General features: G+C 44.3%; 1 protein-coding gene across 1 annotated transcript; it reads right to left on the bottom strand.

Moving 5' to 3' along the window:
• Window positions 1-2,663: 2,663 nt before the first annotated feature.
• LOC308551299 (glycine receptor subunit alpha-4) lies at window positions 2,664-27,078 on the bottom strand. The gene is made up of 9 exons (XM_081125769.1): window positions 26,657-27,078; window positions 23,018-23,148; window positions 22,668-22,735; window positions 21,804-22,027; window positions 21,591-21,673; window positions 19,933-20,073; window positions 16,381-16,595; window positions 10,673-10,822; window positions 2,664-4,955 (listed from the first exon to the last, which is right to left on the bottom strand). Exons 1-9 carry the CDS (start codon window positions 26,725-26,727, stop codon window positions 4,665-4,667), a joined length of 1,374 nt encoding a protein of 457 aa, XP_080981895.1. The 5' UTR covers window positions 26,728-27,078; the 3' UTR covers window positions 2,664-4,664.

Here is a 27,078-nt window from a genome sequence, read left to right as displayed (position 1 = left end):
TGGGAAGAACAGCCTGATTGCCATCCCTTCAGGGATGACTGGCTCTCCAGTGGGAACAGCATGTGGAGCACAGAGAGGTAGGTGGGTTGTACTGACAAAAACCCCTCGACTGTACTCGCTTATCACTGCCAGAGTTTTCATTTGGTGATTAATTATTGAAATATAACTTGATACTAGTGTTCATATTTGGCATATGATTAATGTTTAATCAGATCATTATCATTCTTTATTCAACAATGTAACTTACTGACTTTTGATGTCTTTTTTGTTTTGTTTTGTTAATCCTTACCTGAGGATATTTTTTCCATTGAATTTTTTTAGAGAGAGTGGAAGGGAAGGGGAGAGACACAGAGAGAGAAAAATGCATGTGAGAGAGACACATTGATTGGTTACCTCCTGCACATGCCCCAACCAAGGCCAGGGATCATGCCTGCAACCAAGATATGTGCTCTTGACCAGAATTGAACCCAAGACCCTTCAGTTCTTGGGCCAATGCTCTAACCACTGAGCAAAACCAGCTAGGGCTTGATGTCTTTTCAACTTTGGTTCTGTTATTCCCAGGACCAGCTTGTATGTGTGTGTGTGCACATGTGTGTGCATGCTATCTGATTTTATAAGTTCCCTCCCAGGTCCATTTTTTTCTGGGATGAATAGGTAAGTGGAAAGAGAATGAATAGAAATATGGTATATAATAAACTATGTGAGAAGTCATACTTTTATTCTAAATATACATATGCTATCTATCAGGAACTGTGTGAACTAAAAAGTTGTGTAAGATGTAATCTCCGCTTTCAACGGGCTGATTCTACATTTCTTCCATTCAGGAAGTGATGATACTACATGGGTTTCTAATTCCTTGCTGGTTCCCATGCTTGCTGATTTGTCTTTCATCAGCAGAGGAGCCTGGGAAGATCTTTAATCCCAACACAGTGAATTTGAATTTAAAATTTTGACAATCAGAAATGATAAGATAATAATAATTATTATACCACTGATAACAGTAAATTGAAAATGGAGAAAGCTAAGTGGAGACACATATAAAGATTCCCAGGAGATGATATGTTCTGGATAAAGTTGGGATATTTGCATGGCTTAGTGAAAAGGGAAAAGAACTTCAAGAGTCACCTTAACATTTCAACTAGAAAAGTGTCAGTTCTTTGGTGATGGGTGGGGAAAAGGGCTTATGGGAGAAAAATAAAATGAATAAATTGTATTTCCTACCTTTCTTCCACATAGAAAGCTCTGTTTGATTTTATATGAATTCTGGGAGAGCAAGAGGCTGCTAGTGGATTGAGGGGCAAGAGGAAGACAAATCACTGGTTTTTCAAAGAGCAGAGCAAATTGAATAAAAGATGGAGACACTGATAGCCTCAACAACCAAATAAATAAAGCCTTTTCTCTGGAAAAATATATGTATAAAATATTTAACTGGCATTAAATATTAACAATGAAAACACCCAAAACACCTTATTTATGTAGGAAGTTTTTTCTTTTAGAAAATATGCTGTTTTAAAACTCAAAATCACTTCATATGTAATCCAGGCAGGAAGTAGTGTGGGTCTCTGGAGGGGTGAGTTTATAAGAATGAGGGTTAATGGAAGTGACTGCCAAGTAAGTCTCTTATATCACCTCCTGCCACCGCACTGTGGTGAGAGGGGTCCAAGTTCAAGAATATCATGATTAAATGGATTTATAGGTGTCAGACATTTCCAGTGGAACCCAGTATTCCTCTCCTCCCCAATAAATGTGTAGGAAAGGTGAGGAAAATGAAAGCCATTTGTACCTGATTCTGACACCATGTGTCTTTGGCGGTTCTGATGGGGAGGAGAGTACCTTCTACCTGGCATTGCCTCTGAGTAGCTTTATGAACTCTTTGGACTATTATGTTGGTTGGTACTTTGGTTTCTTTGGCTCCCAGCACCAGCTGATGCCCTGAGCTGAGTCCCAGTTGGGCAGGCTCTTTTGCTCAGTGCTGTAGCTGTCTCCAGGGCATTGTTCTTGAGACTTCCAACAGGGCAGATTTGTGCAGTTGGCCCATCTGGACAAGATCTATAACAAGTAGAGCTCTGTGCAATAAGCTCATCTCCATAGTCCACCCCCCCGCTACCCCCGCTTTCGGGCTGCAGCAGCCTGACACCCCAGTCCTGCCATAGAGAGTATCAAAGAGATACTCTCTGCTTCTTTCAAAAGGGTATTGCTGTGGCCTCTCATTGATTGGCACTACCTGGGCAGAAATGGGAAAACAGGGACTCTCTGCCTCTTAATTCAATCTCCTCCCTTAATCTAGTTTTTTAGTTTTTTTTTAAAAAAATACGTTTTTATTGATTTCAGAGAGAAGAAGGGTTGCCTCCTGCATGCCTCCTACTCGGGATTGAACCTGCAACCTGGGCTTATGCACTGACCAGGAATAGAACCACAATCTCCAGGTTCATGGGTCGATGTTCAACCACTGAGCCACACTGGCCTGGCCAGTCCTTTACTTTTGAATCTCCTTGGCGCAAGAGTCATAATTAATATCATCAATAAGTTTAACTTCTGGTCCAGCTACCCCGGCCAGCCCAGAATACTCTCTTCGAAGTTAAGAAATGGACAAGAGGAATATCTTAATGAATAGGAAAGAACAGACATCAATAGGAAAAAAAGTGGGGGAGAACTGAATTCTTGGTTTGAATATAAGATTTACTTTGGTCACTAGATTTATTGATTTTTAATTTGGAACACCATTTTGAGGAAGAGAGGGAGGGAAGAAAGAAAGAGAGAGGAGAGAGAGGGGAAGGGAGGGAGAAGGAAGGGGGAGGGGGGGAGAGAGAGAGAGAGAGAGAGAGAGAGAGATTGGATTTACATAGTTCTTTGTTCTAGGTCCAGGGAAAAAGTGAAGACGTTTAAGAGATCATTTGATCACCTCTGCCTTCCAGCTGTTTGCCCTGCACTTTAATCTTGCCTTTTTCATTCCTCAGTGTTGGGTCATTTCAAAGGACTCAGTGTGCTAGGCCCATGCTTCTCCATGTCCATGTGTTGTGTCAGGCTCAAAATGTACTCTTCCACACCCTCTCTATTCTGACATTTCTGATATCTTTGAATGACTGCTATCCCTCTTAACTGTAGAAGGAGAAATAAAGCAAGAGAATGGTTAAGAAATAATTCAACTTATGGTTCTTTAACTTCTATAACTATTGTACTGCCCTGAGTGTTCTAGCCACCATGGCCAGAAGAATATACCTAACAAACTAACAGTAAAGGTAGAATGAGATCCCTATTGTACAAGACAAGGCCCAACAAGCTAGCTCAATAATTACCGCTCCCCCTGAGTTCCTATAGAAAGAACATTACCAGTTATGCTCTAGCCAAGCATAACCCTATTACTCATTGCAAGACATTGTGTTTAAATCATCCCTTTTGTGTTGCTAAAGGTCCCCCCTTGTTTCTTGCAACAAAAGCTGATAACCCAACAAATTATTGGAAACCCCCTTACCACAGTGCCTTTGTGTTTACTGAGTATAAAATGAGGGAAGAACTAAGGGTCGGGGCTGCAGTTCGGCTCTTATATGGGTGAGACGTTGCAACTGTAGCTGCTGGCCAGCTAATAAAGGCTCCAGAAATTCAAACACAAGCTCTGGTGGTCATCTGTCACGGGTCACCCCAGAACATGAGGTTGGCCAAGTCAATGTTTGTCCAGGATAGGGATCCCTCTATATGCCTAGTTCCTCCTCCCAGGCATCTTGAAGCAAAATGATTGGTTCTGGGAAATAAAGAGACTGTAGAAAAGAAACAAATGAAACCCCAGCCAACAAAAGATTCTGAGGATAGTTTCTCCTGGGTCCTGCTGCCTTGGATTTCACTTTTCTTGAAAGTTTTCTTGCATCAGTGAGTAAGTTCCTTAAAGAGTAAGCCCTTTTTTACACTTTCCAGCAGCTAAACATACCTTGTTAATTAGGGAATAAAACATATTTCTGAAACCAGGGAGCTCAGGTAGGTCTGGAAGGGTGGTCTTTCTGAAAGTCCAAAATTCCTGACTTCATTCTGACAGTGTTGAACATCTTAGGAGACCTGGAGACCTCTCTGTTGGGTTGTATAGCAATGCCCTAAGCCAGAGCAGCCCATGACTATTCCAACCTTGCTGAGAGGTGGGGAACCTGTTACCTTGCCTTCTTCCCACAGTCAAGAAAACCTGACTGGATCACACAGGGCAGCATCTGTGGATGGGAAAGACTCCTTATTTGAGCCTGTGGTAGGAGGGACAGAGCATACAGTAAAGGCCAGGCTCTGGGTGGGATGTGGCAGGACAAAGAGCGGTGCAGATTAAGATGACAAATGCCAGGATCTAGTAGCAGTGGTCTGAATAGTCTCCACTAGAGAAATGGAAAACAGAGAGGCTTCAGCAAGGGAAGAAGGTCATCCAGTTCCACGAATATGGCCAAAATTTACTCTCATGAGAAATGGGATAGCATGGAGAAAATCTGGGTTATGGTAGACAAACCATCTTGTGTAAACACCGTTGGCATTATGTAGTGTAGACCCACATAATTTTGGGATTGGCTGATGAAGTTCTGAGTGGGAGATCAGGAAGGAACTGTTTAACCGCCTGGTAGAATCTAATGGAGGGGAAAAGCCCATCCAGGAGGAAGCAAGAGGCCAACAGCTGGGCTCTCTAGCCCCCACCTTATTCACAGTGCCTGTTGGATATCTTCTGATCGTAGCACTTTATAGACAACCCAGTAGAAGATGTTGAAGATGAGGAAAGTGAAAGGGAAGGCAGCCCGAGAGATGGTGTCAATCTTCTTGGCTCGGTCCACGTAGTATTTCCCCATGGTTTCTCTCTCCCTTAGAAGAGGGGCTGGAGGCTGGGGGTTATAAATGCTGGAACCTTCCATCAGACCTCCATCCCTTGTCTGCAGGAAGTGGCCCAGGCCATAGCCATGGAAATGGAAGCGACTTTCTTGGACGATGTCTTCCTCCTGGAATTACATGGAAGAAAAGGCAGAATGTGAGGTCACAGCTCTAAGGCAAAAAGATAGAGATCAGTCCACACAAATATCTCACAGGTGAAGCTATGTAGATGAAGTGTTTGGGGACACAGGCCCTTTGCATGCTTTTTTTTTTATGGCTACAAAACTACTTGTGAGATACATGTATGCTAAGTATCGTATGGTATGTTACTATTCAACTTCCACTTGCAGATAAGCCCCAAGATGCTTTTAAAAAATGCATAACATCATTTAGAGCCATCTAAAACCCAGTGAAATGCCAACCCACTGTGGGAGGAACATTTCAATGTCAAGTTATCTCTGACTGTTAATAAACAGAATAAACAGAACAGTGAAAGCTTTAGAAAGCACAGCTGATATTTTTAGACTGGTGAACATGAATTCAATGACTTTTAAGAGCTTAAGAATTAATTCTCCATGTACATAGTATCTTTAAAAAATTATCTCAACTCAAAGCTGAAAATTCCAAAAATTTTAAATAACATAATGGGTTATCCAAATTACGTAAAGCTGATTACTCTTTTGCAGATACATGTGTTTCTTTGCAAATCAGCCAATTTTGACATAAGGATCAGTACAGCTAGGGTAACATTTGTTACCCAATACACATTCCTTTCATCTGCATTATGATGAACATACTAACATTGAGGAGGTAAATTTTATATAAGCACTAAGTAATGTAGCAGACTATGCAAAGTTCATTTATCTAATCATCAGCTGACAACTTTAAGTAGCTATAACACAGTTGAGAACCAGGAAGTAAGGACAGAAATATAGAGATAGAGGTAGAGATAGAGAGAAAGATTAGATAGATAGATGATAGATGATAGATAGATGATAGATAGATAGATAGATATATAGATAGATAGATAAAGAGAGAGAACCAAAGCCCCTGAGTGATCAATAGAGAGAGCTTTACTCATATAAGAGCCCTTCAGGCCTCCCACACAGATCTTATTTACTCTTCATTTATATACAAGTCAAACACACCTAATTTTGCCTACTTCTAAAGGACATACTGCCATCAGAAATGATAGTCCACAGCTTGAAAATTAGACAGAAGACAGGTAAATATATACCAGAACTTAGAAATACTTCATTCAAAGGTGGTTAAAATTTTTAAGAGTACTGATGTTTACAAGAGTAAAAGTTTCAGCTAAGAAGTCACCTGAAGTGAAATATCCCCTTGTGGGATGATGCCAACTACCTTCTTAGTTTGCTCAGGACTGAGGGCTTCCTGAGGCTGGGGACTTTCAGTGCTAAAACTGAATAAGATATATGCATATTGAATGGATGTGACATAAATATACATAAAATGTGAAAAAAAGTAGATTTTTACACATGCTGTGCAGTTAGAAGGACATTGTAAGGTCATCATAATGGGACCTCTGCAGCTGTGGTAATACATTGTAAAATAGCTTTATAAATGAGATGTTGGTCTGGTGGGTCCCAGTGACCCTTTATTATTACATCACTAGAAGGCCTAGCCTATCACCAGGAATCAGGCGAAGGCAAGCTCAGGGCAGAGATTCGGCCACATATCCTGCCTCTTTCCCTGCTTCTTATGGGCTCATGGTACGAACTTGGGAAAGAGCATCATTCTTGTTCACTGCTGTGTCCCCAGGGCTTAGCACAGTATTTGTCATCTAGTAGGCACCCAGTGGATATCAGTTGAATAAATGAATGATCTGATGAGCCACATGCTTCAGAATATAGGACAGGGAATGGCTTCGTTCACATGAAGCCAGCATCTTCTCAAGGTCTTAAACTGAAGAATCTTACTCAGTTACAAAGTCCTTGGCAGAAAAAATAATTACTCCTTGCCTCACCTCTGCACAATGTCCTGATGCTCTTCAGGCTAGAAAGAGTGGTACCTTTGGCAGAGGGAAGAATCTTTCCTAAGTCTGCCCACTGGAGAGCTTTGTTACCCAATCCTTGATTTTGCCAGGTTTTGTGGAGATAGTTGTATGTGTGTAGGCCAGAGGCAATTCAGAACTATGGTTGTGCTTTGACCCTGAGTTGTTGTAGTGGGGCAGCCTTAGCTCTCTGCTCAAAGTTATTTACATAACTGCAGTCACCAAAGTCCCTGGCTCACCTCACCTGTATTCTCAAATTAATTTCCACATTATTCCTACATGAGAGGTTGTGCTGGACCCATTTTAGAGGTGAAGAACCAGAGGCAAAAAAAAAAAAAAAAAAAGTCCCAAGTAATTAAAAAATAAGGGGGTAAATAAAAATTACTTTATTTTGCTTTCCAGTTAGGGTCACTCAGATTCCCTATTCCCCACTGCTCATCTTGATTCCCTCCTCAGCCCCCCAGCTAGAAGATACAAGCACAAAATATATTTGTGAAAAGCTCTGAAAGAGAGTTGAATCCAAGGGTTGTTCTGTTTCTATAGATCTAATTAAATGACTCTTATCATTGATGTTTCTTTCTCTCTCTCCCTTTCCCTTCCTCTCTCTGAAATAAAAAATATATATATAAAAATTTACAGATCTAATTATTTTCCCTTTTCTCCAATCACATTAAATCTAAAGGGAAATATTTCCAAATATTTCCCAGGCTGAAAAATGCTATTTTACACAAGAGAAAAAAATGTGGCTAATAGAGTAAACTGTTCTTGGATTAAACTTTTTTTTTTTTTTTTTTTTTAACATACTGTACCATTTGTAGTTGGGAGAGCAAAGATAAGTGGCCTGAAATCCAAGGGTAGGGGTCCTGGATTTGGGTGTTATCTATTTAGGTCCAATTCAGAGGGGTGTGTGTTTGTGTGTGTGTGTGTGTCTGCGTGTTGGGACAATGGAGACTTAAACACTACATTATGACTTCCATGACTATTGAAATAGAACATTTTTGTGGTAGCTATATATAGGGGAGGAGGGTGGGGGAACTAGAGAGGGAAGATATTCCAAAACCAAGCTGGGGGGGGAATGCACAGTGTGGGAGGTTAGGTGTGGATATGGGGAAGAGTGATAGGTATTGACTGATAGGTATTGAAGTGAAGAGAAGAGATTGGAGAATGGGGGAAGGTGCTGGGGAAGGGAGAGAGAGAAGCAGCATTCTGGTGCCAAGCAGATTTGGCAGTAGTTTGAAATTTCTTCCATTTCTCAAGGTATTCTGTTGATAATGTCAAGGCTTCATTTCCAGCTTGAAAGAGCCCTTGCCAGTCAGCCTGCAAAGGTTGGTGAACTGGGTTATATGGTGCTGTGCCCAGAGCCTGGTGCTAGGGCTCATTGAGGTTATAAAAACAAGAGACAGCCTGGCCGAGTGTGGCTCAGCGGTAGAGCATCGACCTGGGATCCAGGAGATCACGGTTCAATTCCAAGTCAGGGCATATGCCCAGGTTGCAGGCTCGATCCCCAGTTGGGGGCGTGCAGGAGGCAGCCGATCAATGACGACTCTCTCATCATTGATGCTTCTCTTTCTCTCCCTCTCCCTTCCTCTCTCTGAAATCAATAAATATATATTAAAAATAAAATAAAGTAAAAACAAGAGACAGACCCTTCCCTGTGATGCTTAGACTAGCTGGAAAGACACATCAGAAATGTATGGGGAAAAGGTAAACTATCTTAGACAGTGACATGGAAGAAGATCACTATGCAGTGGAGATGGGTGGTTGAGGAGAGATTAGAGAAGAACAGTAATAAGCCTGGAGCTGGCTGGCTCCTACCACTCCTAACTTGCTCTTGGCTAAGGGTTCCCTGAAAAGCATATGGATTATCTTCTCTCCCTTAAAGGGCTCCTCTCAGAATAAAGATTGCTGCTTCTCCAGCAGGGCCAAGAGAGAGATTCTAGAAATGGATTAACTCTGCATCAATATTTCCAGCCTGCTCAGTGACTTCTAGGATCCCTGCTACCATTCCTCTGGGATAGCAATGGCCGTAGGGAACTCAATACGGGACATGGACTAATGGCACAGGTTTGGATTTTCAGGTTTTATTTACATTAATATTAAGCCCAACCCACTTTTGGGCAGGATCTAGGAGCCTAATCAGGGCCCAGGCTGCTGTTATGTCATAATTGAGCATTGGTTATGACAGACTCCATTATGATATCAGGATCAACCTATATATAACCAGGAGGGGAGAGGTCGTGAACAGTTGGGGAAAGGAGAGATGCAGGGGAGGTGGTGAGACTAGTGTCAACCTGGAGCAGCTCTACATTAACTGCAGCAGTCTTCCGTTGCTGGGACACCCACACAGGCAATTTATCTGGTGAAAGGACTCTGGAACTGTTTGGCAGCCTGCTCTTCTTTTCCAAGGTAGGCATTGAGAAGGCATCAAGATAAAAACTCCTATAAAGATAAGATTTTGGTAGCTGCAGACAGTTTTGACATAGCTAATGAGGGGGTAGGGGTAGTTAGATTAGAGAAGTGTGCACCCCCTTGCCCTTCTGCCAAGCCTGTATATTTTTTCTACCCCTCAGCATTGGATAGGTAGGGCTTATAGGTATGTTGAAGAATGGGTCCTACTCAAGGAGATGCAGTTGTGGAATATTCCACTAGAGGGCGAAATTCCCAGGGTCCCACTAAAGGATTAAAGCCCGGCAAGAACTGATAAATTCCTAAAAACTGCTAGATGAGACAGAAGCCCTGCCTTCAGCAGAAAGGGACCTCAGCAAGGGACAGTAGTTTGTGAGATAATTTTAGTGCAGACATATGGTAGGGGTACCTCAGGAGCAGTTGAGGTGCGAGGTGGGGTGTTAGGATGAGAGAAGAACTTTAGTGCTAGATTGGCCCCAACAGGGGGCGCAGATCATAATTTTTCTCTCCTCCTCTGGTTCTCCCTCTCCAGAGATCATATACGTGCTTGCCCCTTTGGTTTTAGAGCCTCCAGATTAGGCAGAAATCAAGGAGTCAGAGCTCAAGACAGACCAGAACTCTGTGTGTGATGATTAAGCAACAATTATGTAGATCAGGAAAGGCTTTCAGCTTTGCTCATAACTGGGTACTTGTTTCTGTGAGAGTGGCCCAGGCACCTCTGTTGCCATGACAACGTACCTAACACACTATCTGGGCAATGCGGGTAAACTGCCTCCGTTGTCATGACAACAAAATCCCTACCAATTTCCCCAGGTGATCATCTATTGTAGAAGATATGGGGTTAACAAACAAGAGTGCGGGAGAACAACTCACACCCAACAACTCTAATGTGCCCAATGAAGATCAAGGCGAAGAAATCCAACAGCCCGGAGAGAGGCAAGTGACGGTTTTTCAATTCCAGCTTAGCTATGGGGACCTTTTCATAATGCTCCCCTAGAAAGACACCAATGCCTGACTCTTGAACTCTTAATCAGTATATGACAACCTGGGGTACCTTTCTTCTGGGTGGAGGAAGAGCCAGGAGCAACAATTACTAATTCTCAAAGCAATCCCATATTGACTAACTTCATAAGGTTCTAATACTGGCTAACATTTTTTAGTGCTTATGTGCCAGGCTCTGTACCCATGCTCTTAATCACTGTTGTAGACTGCCCTATAGTCATTAATGTTCCAATAGGCAGATAAAGAAATGGAATCAAAGGGGTTAAACTACTTATCTGTGACCTCCCTGGGACTAGAATCCAGGGTTCCTGATTGCCTGTCTAGTCCTTGCAGCCCTAGGTTTGGTCTGGTTTGTGGGAGAAGTAGTAGGGAGAAAGGAGTCCTGGGGAGAAAGGAAGTGGACCCTTTTCTAGTTATACACACCATGTACTGGCGCCTCTGCCTTCTTCGAAGTCTTATGAATTCCTTATGCTGACGGGAAACAAAATTCACAGCAGCATACTCCAGCAGGGCAGCAAACACAAAGAGCAGGCACACAGCCATCCAGATGTCAATTGCCTTCACGTAGGACACCTGTAACAGCCACCAACAGAGTAGTCAACCTTTCTGGAGTCCTTCCATGGCCTATCCAGTGGGTTGGCAGCCCATATCAACTGCCTGCTGTTCTTCAGTTTTATGCTGAATTTCTTTTTTAGTATATCTTTATTGACTTCAGAGAGAGGAAGGGAGAGGTAGAGAGAGAGATAGAAACATCAGTGATGAGAGAGTCATTGATCAGCTTCCTCCTGCACGTCCCCTACTAGGGATGGAGCCTGCAACCTGGGCATGTGGCCTGACCAGGAATTGAACTTCGATCTCCTGGATCATAGGTCAATGCTCAACCACTGAACCACACCGGCCAGGCTCTTATGGTTTTTAAAGGAGCTTTCCACCCTGGCTGGGCGTGGCTCAGCGGTTGAGCGTTGGCCTAGGATCCAGGAGATCACTGTTCGATTCCCAGTCAGGGCACAAGCCAGGTTGAGGGCTCGATCCCCAGTTGGGGGCATGCAAGAGGCAGCCAATCAATGATTCATCATTGATGTTTCTCTCTCTCTCTCTCTCTCTCTCTCTCTCTCTCCCTCTTTCTTCCTCTCTCTGAAATCAATAAAGGTATATTTAAAAAAATAAAGAAGCGTTCCACAATACATCCCATTGTCTGAAGTCCTCTGTCAAAGAGATCATCCTTCACCTCTCTGCACTGCCCACCCTCCATTTCCATCTGCCTTTCCTCCCTACACTTTTTTCTTTCTTTTCTTTCTTTCTTTCTTTCTTTCTTTCTTTCTTTCTTTCTTTCTTTCTTTCTTTCTTTCTTTCTTTCTTTCTTTCTTTCTCTCTCTCTCTCTCTCTCTCTCTCTCTCTCTCTTTCTTTCTTTCTTTCTTTTCTTTCTCTCTCTCTCTCTCTCTCTCTCTCTCTCTCTCTCTCTCTCTCTCTCTCTCTCTCTTTCTTCTTTCTCTTTTTGTTCTTCTGCTTCTGCTGCTTATTATTCTTTTTATTCTTATATTTTTTTGATTATTTTCTTTCAATAAATAGCAACCAACATGCATTTGTTGCCCCTCTTATCTACTAGGGTTCTCACAGCCATGGTGGTAATTGGGCAGGGTTCGTTATTCCCCTATGAGACATGTGAGGACAATTGAGGCCTAGAAAGAAAAAGTATTAGCCAAGACTACCCAGTGAGGAGGTGTAATCTTGGAGTTAGGGGTTCTGAGCCTTTGATTCAGTGGCACTAACCTTTTACCTAGGCTACAGTCTCAATATCAGACTAGGAGTTCCTTTCTTTCCCTCCTCCACCCTTATTCTTCCCTTGATCCTGTGTTTTTTCCTGCTGCTCTTTGGAAGAGGCTCTGCTAAGGAATTGAGCTCAGTGGTGAGCTGGGGCCTCATATTCCACACTGGAGAGCAGAACAGGGAAGGGATCCCAAGAGAGTGCTACCCGCCCCTGGCTATGGAAACTTCTCTAATTTCAAGGCACCCTTGGCATTACCTATCCAGTCCCTAGCGCTATCCTCTCTCTACCTGCTTTGGCAGCCCTTAAGTACTTTTCTCTTTTGTTTCCCTTGTGAATATCGAACACTCACTTCTCCTGGAACAGGGTTGTGGCTGGGTGGGACCAAGAGAGGGTTAAGAACTGGGGTGTATGAAGTCAGGCTTATGAAGGTTTACCTCCTCGACTAGACTGACTCCCTACATAGTTTTGAGCAGCTGAGCTCACCCTATAGGGCTCCCCAGCAGGAGCAGAATTGATGACAACTTCTTTCACCAGCTTCTGCTATATTGGACAGTGCAGGTACTGAAAATTCCAGGTAAGGAGCAGGTCTCACTGGATAAACCTTCTCCCTCTATGGTTCTTAATTTGGCGTAACCCATCCCCCAAGGGCATTTGGCAATATTTGGAGACATTTTTGGTTGCATAGTTTTGAGGGTGGTGGTGGCTACTGGCATCTAGTAGTTAGAAGCCAAGGACACTGCTAAACATACTACAATGCACAAGTCCCTCCACTCCACACCCCCTTCACATACACAACGAGGAATTACCTGGGCCAAATGGCAATGGTGCTAAGGTTGAGAAACCCTGCTCTATCTCTTTTAGGGGCATTCCATTGAGGTGGGTGGTGGTGGTGGGTTGCTAGGCAACCCTGATTAAGTATCCTTTGGTGTTTCCATTTTGCCACCTACTACTAAAAGGGGATCTTATTTCATTTACCATCTCTCAGTCTCACTGTGCCCCCAGGGTTGTCTAGTAACTGCTGCAAAGATTAACAATGAGGCAATGACAAAGGAGGTCCGTAAAGGGCTTTAGGCCATCAAAAGAAAAAGATACCTTAAGCAGCAAGAAGAGTCTTGTTAAGGATGAGTGTATCAATAATACATCTTAAATGTCTTTGGAATCTATCCACTCACTATCCTAGTTCATCCAAAGGACTGCAACAATTTCCTAAATGGTCTCCCTGCATCTATACTTGCCATCTCCAATCTGTTCTCAAAACAGTACCTAGAGTTTTGTTTTAAAAATGTAAATGTGATTATATCACTCTCCTGCTACCAACCCTTCATTGGTTCTCCAGGACCTTTATAATACAGTCTATACTTCCCTTAGCATGGCATCTTAGTTACCCCTGCCTACTTCTTTAGCTTCACCTTGCCCTTTGCAATCCATGACCCTGCCTTGGTGAACTATTTCAGTAGTCTCCCAAGGGGACAATCTCTTTCCATCTCTCTCTTTTACTTCAATAACTTTTACTTTATTGTTCACTTTGGATACCACATTCTTTGGGAAGCCTTTCCTAATCATTCCAGTCTGGGTTGGTTGCCTCTGTTATATGTGCCCAGGTTACCTACAATTTCTTAGCATCCATCACATATAACTGACCATTTTCTTCACTAGACTGAGCTCTTGGACAGCAGGGACTCTTCTGTCATGTCCACTGTTCAATTCCCAGTGCCTAGCTAAGTGCCTAGCACATACTAAATATTTTTTGAAGGAATGGATGGATGGATGGATGGATGAATGGATGGATAGATAGATGAATGAATGAATGGATGGGTGGATGGTTTAGCAATATATTTTTCTGTACTGGCTTCTGTTTCCTCTTTTTGCCCTCCTCACTACTACCTACCCCAAGAACTATGGGTCATTTAGATTGCAGGATCTCGAGAGAATTGGGTCACTTCTCCAACTGATGCTACTTTAGGTCTAACCTGTCATTCTCTGGTAGAAACTTCCATTTAGCCTTTCCATTCTGCACTGAGCCACCTGCAGTTGTGTAGATCAAAAATGGCAAAGAAACAGAGGTCAGTGCCTTTGGGAGCCCCATAATGGCAAAGAAGAAGTGGTTTCCTGAGAACATGGGGAATGGCTATCGCAGCTGCATCCCTTCACAAAGTGAGCCTTTGCTTCGCTCATCCTTCACACTAGAGTTGTACTGGGGGTGGGATTGTTGTAGTTTATAGAAGCCGTTGACCTGGCCCCACCTCTTTCCTTGGGGCTCCCATCAAATCTAATGTTGCACAAACTCAAGAGTGAACAGAAGCTCTCTGACTTATTCAGTCCCTTATTCTGTGGGGCTGGTCAGTGAAACTGTTTTGTCCAGGGTACATGCTTTCATATTTTGCTTATTACAAAATAGGGCCACAAAAAGGTCGTCAAAATCTGATGAGGCCCTAGTCAGTTTGGTTCAGTGGTTAGAGTGTCAGCCCTCGGACTGAAAGGTCTTGGGTTTGATTCCGGTCAAGGGCATGTACCTCTGTTGCAGGCGATCCCCAGCCTGGTCAGGGCATGTGCAGGAGGCAGCCAATCAATGTGTCTCTCTCACATAGATGTTTCTCTCCCTTTCTCTCCCTTCCACTCTCCCTGACAAACGATGGAAAAAGTATCCTCAAGTGAGCATTAAAAAAAAAATCTGATGAGAGGGCACCAAAATACTGCAAAAACAAAATAAAACAAAACTCTCCAACAAAGTCCAGTTTTTCCAAATGAGGAAATTAAGTGATTCCTGGGAGCAGATGGATTGTGCTTGATTTCAGCAGAGAACTGGAGAAAGAAGTGCTCTTGGCAAGAATAAGGCATAAATTGCAGCAACTTCCTGAGCTGGAGAAGAATCTCCTTGCATGGCAGTGTCAGTAAACTAGGGCAGGGTTCTTAGGTCTGAACCACTTTTCTGCCTTTGGTCTTCATACAAGGCCACTACCACAACATGGCCATCAGAGCCCCTCCTCAATACCCTTGACCATTTAGAAAACACAGTCATAGGAAAAGATCTGTGACAATTTCCCCTGGGACACTTTAATCTTAACTTTGCCACCAATTATCCCTAAAGATGCTGGACCACCTCAAAGGTTTCCTGGCATCTCAAAAATAACTGGGATCACCACCAGCTGCTTTAGCCCTAGGTCTACCACTCAGTTATTTCCACCTTGACACCTAATAATTACAATAATAGGTAGCATTTACTGAGTGATTATTATTCGCCAAACACTCTTCTGTGTTAATACATTGTCTTATTTATTTCTTGCAATAACACTCTGGAAGAGGTAATATTCTTATTCCCACATTACAGGAGAGGAGATTGAATGGTTTAGAAATTTCCCTAAGGTCACAATTAGTAAATGATAAGGCTGGGACTTAAGCCCCAATATGCTTGACTCTGATCTCCTCTTAACCACTACTCAGCCTTATATAGCAAATTGGTAAATTTACTATGGATGACTAGATTACCCCATTTAAGTCCCCAGTAAACTTCTTAGGAATGAGCACTAGGAGATGAGAGATCTCAGGGCCTGGTTCCCATCAAATCAGAGCAAGAGGGAATATGTACACTGTAAGATCCACAAGGAACTATGTTGCTTTTGCTTCCCATGATTTCTCTGTGGCCTAGTACAGTGCCTGGTCCATAGTATATGCTCAATAAATATTTACAGAATAGGCGGGCTTGCTCCCTGACTTTTTTCAGAGACTTGCTAACTATAAGGACTTTGAGGTGACCTCTAAATTCCATAGATGAAGACCTGAGGCAGGGAGAACCTAGCTGAGTCCCATTAGCACACATCTCTCAGCATAATCAAAACATCACCAGGCCCCAGATGAGCAGAATCCACTCACTTTAATCGCTATTTGCTACTTCAACTTTTTCTCACCCCAAAAGAACAAACATTGTCTCTAGAGCTCTTTGTAATAGTGTCTGGTTTCTGACATAGTAAGAGACAGGTGTTGGTTTAAAATACTTGTATTTCTTTGTTTCTTGTGGGCCATGACCTTGAGAAGGTCATTCTGTCTTGGGCTGTATACTCCTCATCTTACTACGGGGGAGTGAAACTTTCTACTTGCTAAGGGTCTTTTGATCTTGGACACACTGGTGAAAGTCAAAGTAAATTAGGCACTGTCTATACCTGTTCCTTAGCCAGACAGCATCTGCAAACCCAGCTTCCACACTGTTAGCTGTATATTGTGGAGAAAGAGAATGCAGGCCACTTGCTCTTGCTCAATGGCTCTTCTCTACCTTAAATCCAAGGAAAATAATGAGCAGGAGAGACTTGGGATAAATGGGAAATGGGGAGCTCTATGGCAAGCAAGTTCCACTGCATGTCTCTTCACCTTTGGCAAAGAGGCCCGGGAGCCAGAGCTCTGAGTGGTCATAGTGAGCACGGTGGTGATGCCTAGGCCCACACGTGCAGGGGCAGCATCCATGTTGATCCAGAAGGAAACCCAGGACAGGATGACGATGAGTAGGCTGGGGATGTACATCTGAATCAGATAGTAGCCCATTTGCCGTTCCAGATGAAACTTTACCTCGATGCAGGTGAATTTCCCTGCAAGGAAAGAGGTGAGGTATGAGGCCCCAGGTCCCCAGCCTGCAGCTAAGCCTGAGAGGCAGAACTAGGGCAGTCTTATCTCTGAGGTCCAGCCTATGGGCACCTCTGCTGGGCCAATAAATGAACCTTCAAAATGGTCCCAGGGAGTGCCAAATGTGTTTTGAGTAAGAGCTCAGAGCAGCCATCAAGGACTTGATCTGCTGCTCCCAGCACTTTAGTTTCCAGCAGAAGGCCTTCCACATGACAGCACAGCAAGAGGATTAAGAGCAGGAGGGCTCCAGAGCCAGACTGCTTGGGTTTGAATTCTGAACCTCCCACTTACTAGCTATGTGACTTCAGGCAAAACACCTAACCTTTTTGAGTTTCAGTTTCCTTGCCTGTAAAACAGAGTAATAATAATATCAACTCCATCACTGGGCTATTGTGGGAATTAAATGAGATAATGTATTTGAGGTGTTGAGCACATAGGTAGCTGGTACTACGATCATTATTAAGAAAGCAATGAGCTTAGACTCTGCTCAAATCTAGTCAGCCTTGCTTGGGCTTGCTGGTACCCTAGAAGCTCTCTAGCAACAATGATTCACTGAAATAAACAATGCATGTGTCTTAAGCAAGTGAGAGCAGCAGGAAATCAAACATCTGGAAACAGTGCCCAAGAGAAACCAGCTGTGGACACAGCATGCAGAGGGTTGATTCCCACAGAGCATCAGGCAGCAGCATTCTAGTCCACTAACAAAAGTGCATTGGCTGCAGGCACATGCACCAATGCTCTTCCACCTCTGCCAGCCATCTTTACTTTGCCCTGCTTCCCACACCCAGAGGCTAAGAAAACACTAGTTCAGAGCTTCTCTTAGAGGCTCAGGATAACTAAAGCAAAAAGCAGAGAATGTGTAAACTGTCATTTTATTCTGACTTAGGCTTGCTGTTATCAGGCCTGTCTGATTCCTCAAGGCTAGTGATTTCATGAATGACTGATTATGGCTTTGACATGCTGCTGTGTGATGCTGTGATCTCCTACTGTTCCCTTAGTCCACCCCACCTCACCTCACTCTGGACTTCTTGCCATGACATGCCTTTGCTAGGTATCCATACTGTATCCATATTTTCTTTTCTTTCCTTTTTTTTTTTTTTTTTGTAATAGCAGTTTTGTTTGTAATGACAAAATTCACACTTGTTTAGTACAGAGAAAAGTGAGAAGTAGAGAAGGAATAATATTCATAAACTGACATTTACCAAGCCCCTACTAAGTGCCCTGACTTTATAAAGTTTGTCTCATTTAAATTCCATAGGAACTCTTTAGGGCAGGAAAAACCTATTATTTTCCATTTTACAGATAGAGATACTAAGGCTTGAAGAGATCGAGTTATGTTTCTAAAGGGCACCTAGTTGGTAAATGGTGGAGTCGGAATTCAAGCTCTGCTCTGACTCCAAAGTTCTAGCTCTTACCTAAATGTATCACACTACTTTAAAAATATTTTGTGCTATTTACTTCCAAGATTTTTAACCACGTGCTTTTGATTTGTTTATTTTACCACAATATAATTATTCTGTGTATACAACTTTGAATCTAAGCCTTTTCTAATTGTACTTTCCCATGTTGATATAAGCAACTTGCAAGCATCCTATTAAACATCTGGATAATATCCCACCAAACAGAGGCACTAGGTAATTTACCTAACTTCTGTCCTATTGGTGGATATTTATGACAATTTCAAGTTTCTGCTAGTATAAACAGTGACCCAGGAGCCTTCTTGGGGTTTAAAGTCAACATGATATTTTAGAATATTTCCTTATAATAAATTCCTGGATCAACAGGGAGGAAAAAATTTTTAGCTTCTAGATTAAAGTTTTTCAAAACGTGTCCCCTGGACCAGCTGCACCAGAATGCTCAGGATGATTGTTCAAATGCAGATCAGAATCTCTGAGGGGTAGAGGCCAAGAATCAACATTTGAATAAGCTCCCCATGGGACTACATACAAATTGCAAGGTTTTCCTCCCCCAATAAAAACTATACCAATTTCCATTCCCACTGTTTTTAAAATTTTCAATGGACTAAGCAGAGAAAATAGCATGTAGGAAATATTGGGAATACACTTTTTTTCATTGAGGCTCTCAAAAATCATTTTATAGCAACATTCATTTAGAAAATGAATATGTTTCATATAGCTGGGATATGGACAATTAAGAGACTAATGGAAAATCAAGTTTGATAACTTGTGGTTAGATTGCAATGGCTTTTTTATATCATACTCAGTAGTGCGGACTTTATGTTTTGGGCAATGTGGAAAATATAAAGGTGTTTTAGATTTTATGTGTGTGTAATTTTTGTTTTTAAATATTTTTAGGAATTGAGTTTTAATTGCTGTATTTTTAAAATTTTGTATTCAATTTTGTGTTACACAAAAACAACTTTAGGAACTGCAATGTGTTGTATGGAGAAATGTTTATGGTTAGTTAAGGGATAATAGCTGTAATCTACATTACTGTGGTCTGAATCAAAGGGGTAATGAAAGAAAAGAAAAATAAAATATATATCTATTGTATTCAGAATGTATTATGTAAATAAACAAGGGTATATAAAAAAAAACCTCAATGGCCCATTCTTCTCTTCACTTCCCAACACTCTACATACACAAACACACATATTCATAGGGTGGCACACCATAGGAGGTACCTAAAGGATCTTTCCTCTTCATCCTGTGGCCTCTATCTCAGGGTTATAACTCTTAGCAGCCAAATTGCCAGGGGAATTGAGGAAGCAGCAGTGGGCAGATGCTCTGGCAGCCCCTTTCTACTTCCTGGCCCATATTTCACACCTAGGAAGACAAGCCAGTTCAAGAGAGCTGGGCAGTGGTGGCAGTAGTAGGAGATGTGGACAAGAAGCTGGTGAGTGTCCTGAGGCCTATTCCCTCCTGGTTCGGCTCAGTCATTGACTACTCCCAGATGTATCTTCCCCACCATCCCCATGAAGTTGGCCCCAAGACAGGTGGAACACTCCTTCCACTCAGTGGGACAGGCCCATTTGCTCTGCAGCATGTGACAGGGACAAGAATGTGGGATTTGGAATGAGACCAATTTGAATTTGAATTCTAAATCAGTAATTTACCAGCTGTGTGACTTGGACAGTTGATTTAACTTCTTAGAACCGCAGTTTGCCCTTTCTGAAAAATGGGGTTGATAACCTTTACCATGATGAGTTGAGGAATATAAAGCACTTAACACCATATCTGGCACAGACTAAACCTTCCATAGAGGCTGGTTGCCTTGCCCCCCTTCCCTCCCATCTGGAGGCTCTTATCTGACTCATAGCCAGGAAAGACCCTGGGTTTTTACCTGTGTTGTAGTACTTGGTACAATAGCTTAGATCCTTTTCATCTCGCAAGATAAACTGGGGCAGAGTCAGCCCCTCAGCCACTTGGACAGCAGGAGCATCTTCTAGCCATTCAAACACGACGTCATTCATGGTATAGCCAACTGAAAGTGACAGAGATGGCAGAGGGTCGCAGATTGTGGGTGTTGGGTAGGGGTAGGGTGAGGATTAGAACTGGCCAGAAAGAACAGATGAGGAGTAAAGAGTAAGATGAGGATTTTAGGAACTCCATGCTCATCTTGGAAAGGGAAACCTTTCTGAAGGTGGTACTTGGTCAGTTGTCTCATAGGTCCATTCTAAGTGGGCAAATCAGAAAGACTTCCAGACTCCTATCTTACATAGTTCTCAGGCATTAGAAAGGCCCAAAGAGAAATTATTCTAGCAGACCTAGAAAGCAGGTCAAAAGGTTGGAAAGATGTCAAGGAACCCAGCTGGGAACCTCCTGCCATATCTCAAACCCAGGGGAGTAAGCATGGGTACTGACCACATGTCTTGAGCAGAACCAGTCTCAGAGCCAGGGCTTCTGCTACCTCACCCCAGTGAGGAGAGAGCTGTTTATACCTTGCCAGTCATGTGTGGGACAATGTGCACACCACAGACTCATAGCCAGGTCCCTGAACTGAGGAAAATGGAGAGCTAACATCTAAACACGCCAAGTTGCTCACAGAGAGTTAGAAGTTTGTGAAGGCTCCTGCCACATCTATGACCATATTTACACATGTCAGGTAGAAATGGGAGTAGAAACACTAAGTCTCACAAATGTAGAGTAGAGCCTTTACCCAGAGTAGCTGTGTGACATTGGGCAAGTTACTTCCCCTTCTGTAAAATGTTCCACCTACTTTTTAGAGTTCTGAGAGGGTAATGGGAGCCTCATGAAATTGGTTTATGAACTCTAAAGAGTTGACCACATATGGCACATTCTAGTTGACTAGTTATTACATGCTGGAAATAGCTTAATGAGTCTTCTTCTCTGAGGACTGAGTGGATGTCTGCTGATCTAACAGTCTCACTTTGCCCAGGAGATGGCAAAGGAGTGGACACAGGTGATGGTTCAACTTTGTTGTCTTTTAGCAGGCTGGCACCTCTGTCATAGAGTAGCCCTTGGCTGACTTTGGGGCCTTGGGCACTGTCCTATATCTAGAATTGTCCTCTTCCACCTCTCTACAAAAGTTATCTGTGTTCATGAGGAATCAAGGTTCAAAGACTGCCCCATCCCTGCCAACTCCGGCAGTTTTACAGGCATCTTGAATATCTTAACCCAGGGGGAGTTGAAGTAGAATTACTTTAGGCACTGTGAGAGGGAACACATTTTTGGACAGAAGAAGTGCTCCTCAAATGACCCCTCACAACCAGCACAAGCAAATTTATATGTAAGGCAGGGCCTTCCCATTCCCTAGCCCCATGGAACAGCCAGGCCAGCAAATTGTGTGGGGATGGGAAAACACACTGGGTTAGGCATTAGCAAGCCCTGGCTTCCAGTTTCATCTGTGCCAAGAATTGTGTGTGCTTGGCGATGTCCCTCCCCACTCTAGGATGCTCTTTTCCTGTCTGGAATATCACAAGATGGAGTTAACGAGCTGGGATCCCAGGCCTTGCTCCATGACTCTCTAGGGACACTTACAGCTTTCCAGCTGCATTGTGCAGGTCTGGGTGTCCATGGGGAAGTTCTTGAGGTCCATTGGGCAGGACAAAATGAGGGTCAGCCTGTCAGGGACAGTAAAAAAGAAGTGATGTTGGTTTACTGGGGCCAAGCACAACACAGGGGACCCTCCTTCCACCCCTCAGATTCTGTCTAGCTTTTTCCCTTTGACCCAAACTCTCCCACCAGGCACACCTGATGCTGTAAAGCACATTCCCATTCTTGAAGATGCGCAGTAACTTGTTGTCTGTGGTCACCTCATGGAAGTTGGCCCCTTTCTCATTGGCAAAGAACAGGTCTGGTTTCCAGATAGAGTCCAGCATGGAAGGGTCAAGGTCCAGTGAGTCATCAGGATATTCTCTGTACGCCAGCCGTGGGTCATTCCACTGCTGCCGTAAGAAGACATTCACCCGATAGTCCTGCGAGGGTGCAGAGATGGGCCCATCAGAGGCAGTGTTATTCCAGGAGCCCAGCAAACCATACATGGACAAGAGAGGGGCATGAGATGGAAATGCTGTGATCACATCTCAGGGGCAATGGGCTTTTTCCATTGGAGAAGAAGTCTGCCTTGGGCTGATATGGCAAAGATGGAAGGGAAAAGACATTTATGAGCACTTACTATGTGCAGGCTGTCTGCTAAGTGCTTTCTTTATGTGCTTCACCTCATTTAAATCTCATACCCACCTTGTGAGGAGAATGCTACAATGACTTCCATTTTACAGATGAGGAAACTGAGACAAAGAGACTTAAATAACCTGCCTAAAGTCACACAGCTATTTGAGGTAGTCAGGATTTGAGCATAGGTTTTCTGATTCCAAAGCCTGTGCTCTGCAGCAAGCTACCTCCAGGCTGGACCATCTGTTGGTTAGACCAGTCTGCCTTTATCACTGAAACCACAGGCTGGGGAAAGTGTTCCTCCCAGTGACCAACTTCATACATACCATGGCTTTAGCCATGACTATGAAACCAGAAGAGGACTGCAGAGGGGGAAAAGGTTTGTTATCTAGAGGGCTTCACTCATTCACACTAGAGTGGAAGTGGGGAACAGAGAGGCCTTACCATGGTAGTCTCAGTGACAGAGCCGAAACTGTTGATGAAGATGTTGCAGGTCACGTTCACGGGTGGGCCTAAGGGTAGCAAAGCACAGTACATTGGAAGGGCATTCCAGGTGGCCAGGAACAGGTTTCAGGACTCCCTCCCTGAGCTTGAGGTCAGAGCACTGCTGAAAGAAGGCAGTGCCAGCTACACAGGCCCATGGGCAACGGGAAGGAGAAGCTCCTTCTGAGCTGTAAGAGCTAGCCTTGTACCTCCAACTTCCTGTCTTTAGAGCATGCAAGAGGGACTGGCTTGACAGTGTGTCTCCAAAAAGGTGAGAAGGGGGGGGGTGTTATAGGATGAATTATTCTTACCTTTAAAATTGGGCCGAATCCTGGCATCATATCCAGATGTCCGCCCCATAAGTTTGTCAAGGAAATCAGAAGGGGACATGGGCTGGGATCCCTTGGTCCCAGGTTTGATTTCCTCTTTTGCCAAGGCCACCCTGGATGGGAGAGATAAAATGTCTGAGGCCAGTTGTATTCTGCCTTTATCACAGACCCTCTCTTTCCCTGTTCCTAACCACCTCTGGCTGGTCTCCCTACCAGAAAGGAGGATGGGAGAGGAGGGTCTCTGGGTGCCCATTTGCAAAATGAGAACAAAACAGCCACAAAACAATATGGCAGCTCACCAGTTAGTCCTAGAAAATGGCTTTCACATATATTAGATATTTTTACCCTCATTATTCTCAGTGTGATGGGGGTGAGGACTATTATTTCCATTTTATAGACGAGAAAACTAAGGCTTCCAAAGTAGGAGGGACTTGTGGGGTTGTAAATTGGTGCAGACACTACTGAAAATAGTATGGAGCTTCCTCAAAAAATTAAAAATAGAACTACCACATGATCCTTCAATTCCACTTCTGAGTATCTATCAAAAGAAAACAAACACTAATTTGAAAATATATATTCACCCTTATGTTTATTGCAGCATTATTTACAATAGTTAAGATATGGAAGCAACCTAGGTGAACATCGATAGATGAATGGATAAAGATGTGGTACATACACTGGAATATCACACAGCAATAAAAAAGAAATCTTGCCATTTGAGACAATATGGATGGACCTAGAGGGTATTATGCTGAGTGAAATGTCAGAGAAAGCAAATACTATATAATCTCACTTATATGTAGAATATAAAGCAAACAAACAAACTGAAAGAGGACTGACTTGCCCCAAATCTCAGAGCTGGTGAGTGACAGGATCAGGACTCAAACCTAAGGCTCATCCAGTGCTTTTTTCTGAAGGCGCCTTGAGTGCATTCAAAGAAGAGTGACCACTCACTGGAAATAATGTGGCCATGACAACATTTTGCCTCTCTGGCCTAGCCAAGGATTGGAAGGGCTTAAGAATAGCTGCTTCCCTGAGAGTTGGTTTCAGTTGTTTGGCTTTCATGCTGAGCCACACAGGTGCTAAGACCTAGCTTCTGGAGAGGGAGACTTGGCTTCTGTCATTTGCTCTAGCAGGAAGCTCTTTTGAGCTGGACCTCAGTTCAGGGTTGTGGCAACTGCAGGCAGGTAAACATGCTTTGGCAACAAAATAGGTGGAGAAGCAGGGCTCTAGGAACATGGGAAAGCCTCCCAGTAGGGTGGTTATGCTGAGAAGGTGAACTCCCATCTTTTCCTCCTAACAGCTTGATTTTGAGGAAGGAGCCAGTGTGCTTTGGCCTACGTTAGAGGTCCTTTTTTCCCTTGACAAGTTTCCCTCTAAGAGCACAAAGCTCCTTCCTTGTCTGCTTACCAGCCAACAGCTAGAGGAGGGACCAGGAACTCAGCAAAGCCTTGAGGGCAGGGGTGGGGCTCAAGGCCTGAGCTCAGGCTATACTCCTGGCTGGGCCCTTTGCCTCCTGCTCCTCCTGCCATCACCACTGCTCCAGGTCTAGAGCTGGCTCACCTACTGCTGAACTGTGGGGCTTGGAGTCAGGGTGACTGCTGTTCTTCTGGGTCCGAGTCTCCTTTGAGCCAGAGGGCTCTTCTTTCCCAGTAAATCTATACACCCGCCAGTGATGGACACAGTAATAAAAATAGCTAAGGCACCATGCTAAATGCTTTATTCACCTTATCTAGTTTAGTTCTCACATCAATCCTCTCAATAAGTACTATTACTATCCCCATTATATAGATGATGAGAGTGAGGATCAGCCAGGTAAAGCCACTTGTTCACTATCAGAGAGCTAGTAAATGTTAAAGTAAAAATTCAAACCCAGAGCTATTGACTTCAAAACTAAGTCTATCTACCACAATACTATGATGCAAGCAGGCCAGAATGGGCTGCCAAGGAACCAGAGTGGGGGAAGATCAGTGGCAGCTATACCCTGACCTCTGTCCTGCATCCTTGAATCCCCTGAGTGGGAGAAAGCCCTTACTCTGGCACAGAAGTCACCTTAGTCCCAAGTAGGGGCTTCTAGAGCAGGTGGCCTAAGGAGACTGAAAATCTGAGAAGGCTGGTGGTGATGCCGGAGCAAGCAGAAGTCCATGGCTTAGCTAAAGGGTGTCCACACCAGCCAGGTGCTTCTTTTGGCCACCGGCCACCTGCCTGCTGGCAAGCTACAGGGCCCTGCACACGGAGCAGCCAGACCCTTGCCCCACTTTCACCCCTCCTGCTAGCCCCAGCCCCAGGACCCTGGCACAAGCTGTGGCCTTAGCTGTCTTGGGCTCCAATCCCTCTTTTAGCCCCTTTATTCTGGGGTTACCTTCCCTGTGGACCTGAGAGCAGAGTCACTGTGTGTAGCCACTCCTTCCTCCCTTTCATTCCTGGAAAGTCCCAAATGCTGACAGACGGGGAAGGTTGCAGAGCTGAAAATCTTGCTCATGCAAGGCCCTGCAGTGGAATAGGAAGAGAGCTCTGATCTGCTCCTGGGTATCTGAGTAACCTTGGACGGGTCACATCCCCTCTCTAGGCCTTAGTTTCCATATGTATAATAAAGGACTTGGACTCAAGACTTCCTCAGGGCCTGCCTTGCTTTAATTGCTCAAGTGGGAATGCTGCCACTGAAGGTTGGGCCTTAAGGTAGCCTCCCCTCCAGGAGGTCCAGCAAGGCCCAGCTGGGTGCCCACTGCTGCTTGCATCCTCCTATCAACTCCAACTGAGATGCCATTCCACTTTGGGCTGCTTTTCACTCTTCAGAAGTTTACCACCCCCCACATATTGCATCCCTGTCTGCCAGCCAGCCAATGTATCTGCAAGCAGTAAGGCAGGAGGCTCCTGAGGGGCAAGCAGTTTTGGTGTGCTCCTTGAATTAAGAGAAGGCAGATGGTACTGAGGTGGCTCTTACCCCCCTCCACTTTGGGAGGCATTGTTCTTATGGCCAGTTAGTTCGGCCCACGCCACAGCCATCTTTCTTTCTCAGCACACCCTGTCCACCTAGACGGTCTCCTGGTCTAATGAGAAAGTGGGAATGGGTTGGGAAACATGTATAGGGATCCCAAAACATGTCTTGCCCCCAAGGCCAGGAAATGACTGCCACTTAGTGCCCACCCAGAGACAGTGAGCAGCCATGTGCAGACAGGCAGGGTGACTGCAGAAAGCCAAGCTTTGGTCAGATTCATTCTGATAGGGGTTTAGGGCAAACTCCTGCTACTCAAAGCCTCTTGGGTAGGCAGATGTTGGTGTCACTTTTAGGGATCTGAGCAGTGTGTGGCCAAATTGGTAGGGGGATAGAATTGGATGGCAGGACAAATGGCCTCTGTTCTGGGCCTTAGTTACCTAGCCCCTCCCCAGGCCCAGAAAGCTCCCACCCATGCAGAAGGCTTCTTACCAGCTCCAGGGCTTTGACCCACTTCATAAAAGGCTCCTGGGTCTTGATTGGGGGAGGGTGTGTCTTCCCTTGGAGCCCTCCGGAATGTGGGTTTTTTGCAAAATTAGAAGAAACTGTGCCAGATGCCCCAGCTGCCCCCAGCCAGAGTTTGCATGCACCTCCTTCTCACCCCGACTCAGCTCGACTCAGCTCACCTGAGGAGGACCTGCCCCGGCAGGGTCCAGAGGAAAAGGAAGGAGAGGGTTGCAGGAACTCGAGTTGTCATTCCGCAGGGACCCTGGAGCCCTTTCTCAGCCTGGTTGCCAAGGTGAGAGGGGATATCCTGTGGGGACTGCCAAAAGTACAGAGTCTTTCTCCAACTTGGCCAGCTCACAAGGAGCCTATAGGGCCAGGCTAGGAGTTGTTCTTTCTCTCTCTCTCCCTCTCCTCTGCTCTCTTTTCCTCTGCCCTGCTGTTACCAGTCAGGGGCCAGAACTCTTCCCTTGAAAATGATCCTGACACAGATAACCCTACTGGCTCCTGCTCTGGTTTGCCTGGACTCCGGGAGGGAAGCCGGTGTCGGGAGCTGGGAGAGATTCTCTTTGGGCAGCAACCAGTCTCCAAACCCTGGAGAGTC

The sequence above is a fragment of the Miniopterus schreibersii genome (assembly GCF_964146895.1).
Source record: "Miniopterus schreibersii genome assembly, chromosome: X".
NCBI classification, from domain to species: Eukaryota; Metazoa; Chordata; class Mammalia; order Chiroptera; family Miniopteridae; genus Miniopterus; species Miniopterus schreibersii.
This window is presented reverse-complemented; position numbering and strand designations above follow the sequence as displayed.

Excerpts from the sequence above, each read along its gene's own strand:
- LOC308551299 (XM_081125769.1), bottom strand. The coding sequence starts at position 26,727 with ATGACAACTCGAGTTCCTGCAACCCTCTCCTTCCTTTTCCTCTGGACC. Across the intron at positions 10,823-16,380 it reads CCCGGGCCTCTTTGCCAAAG|GTGTCCTACGTGAAGGCAAT; the intron begins GTGAAGAGACAT and ends TGGCTGTTACAG. Across the intron at positions 4,956-10,672 it reads GGCAGAGGCGCCAGTACATG|GAGGAAGACATCGTCCAAGA; the intron begins GTGTGTATAACT and ends ATGTAATTCCAG.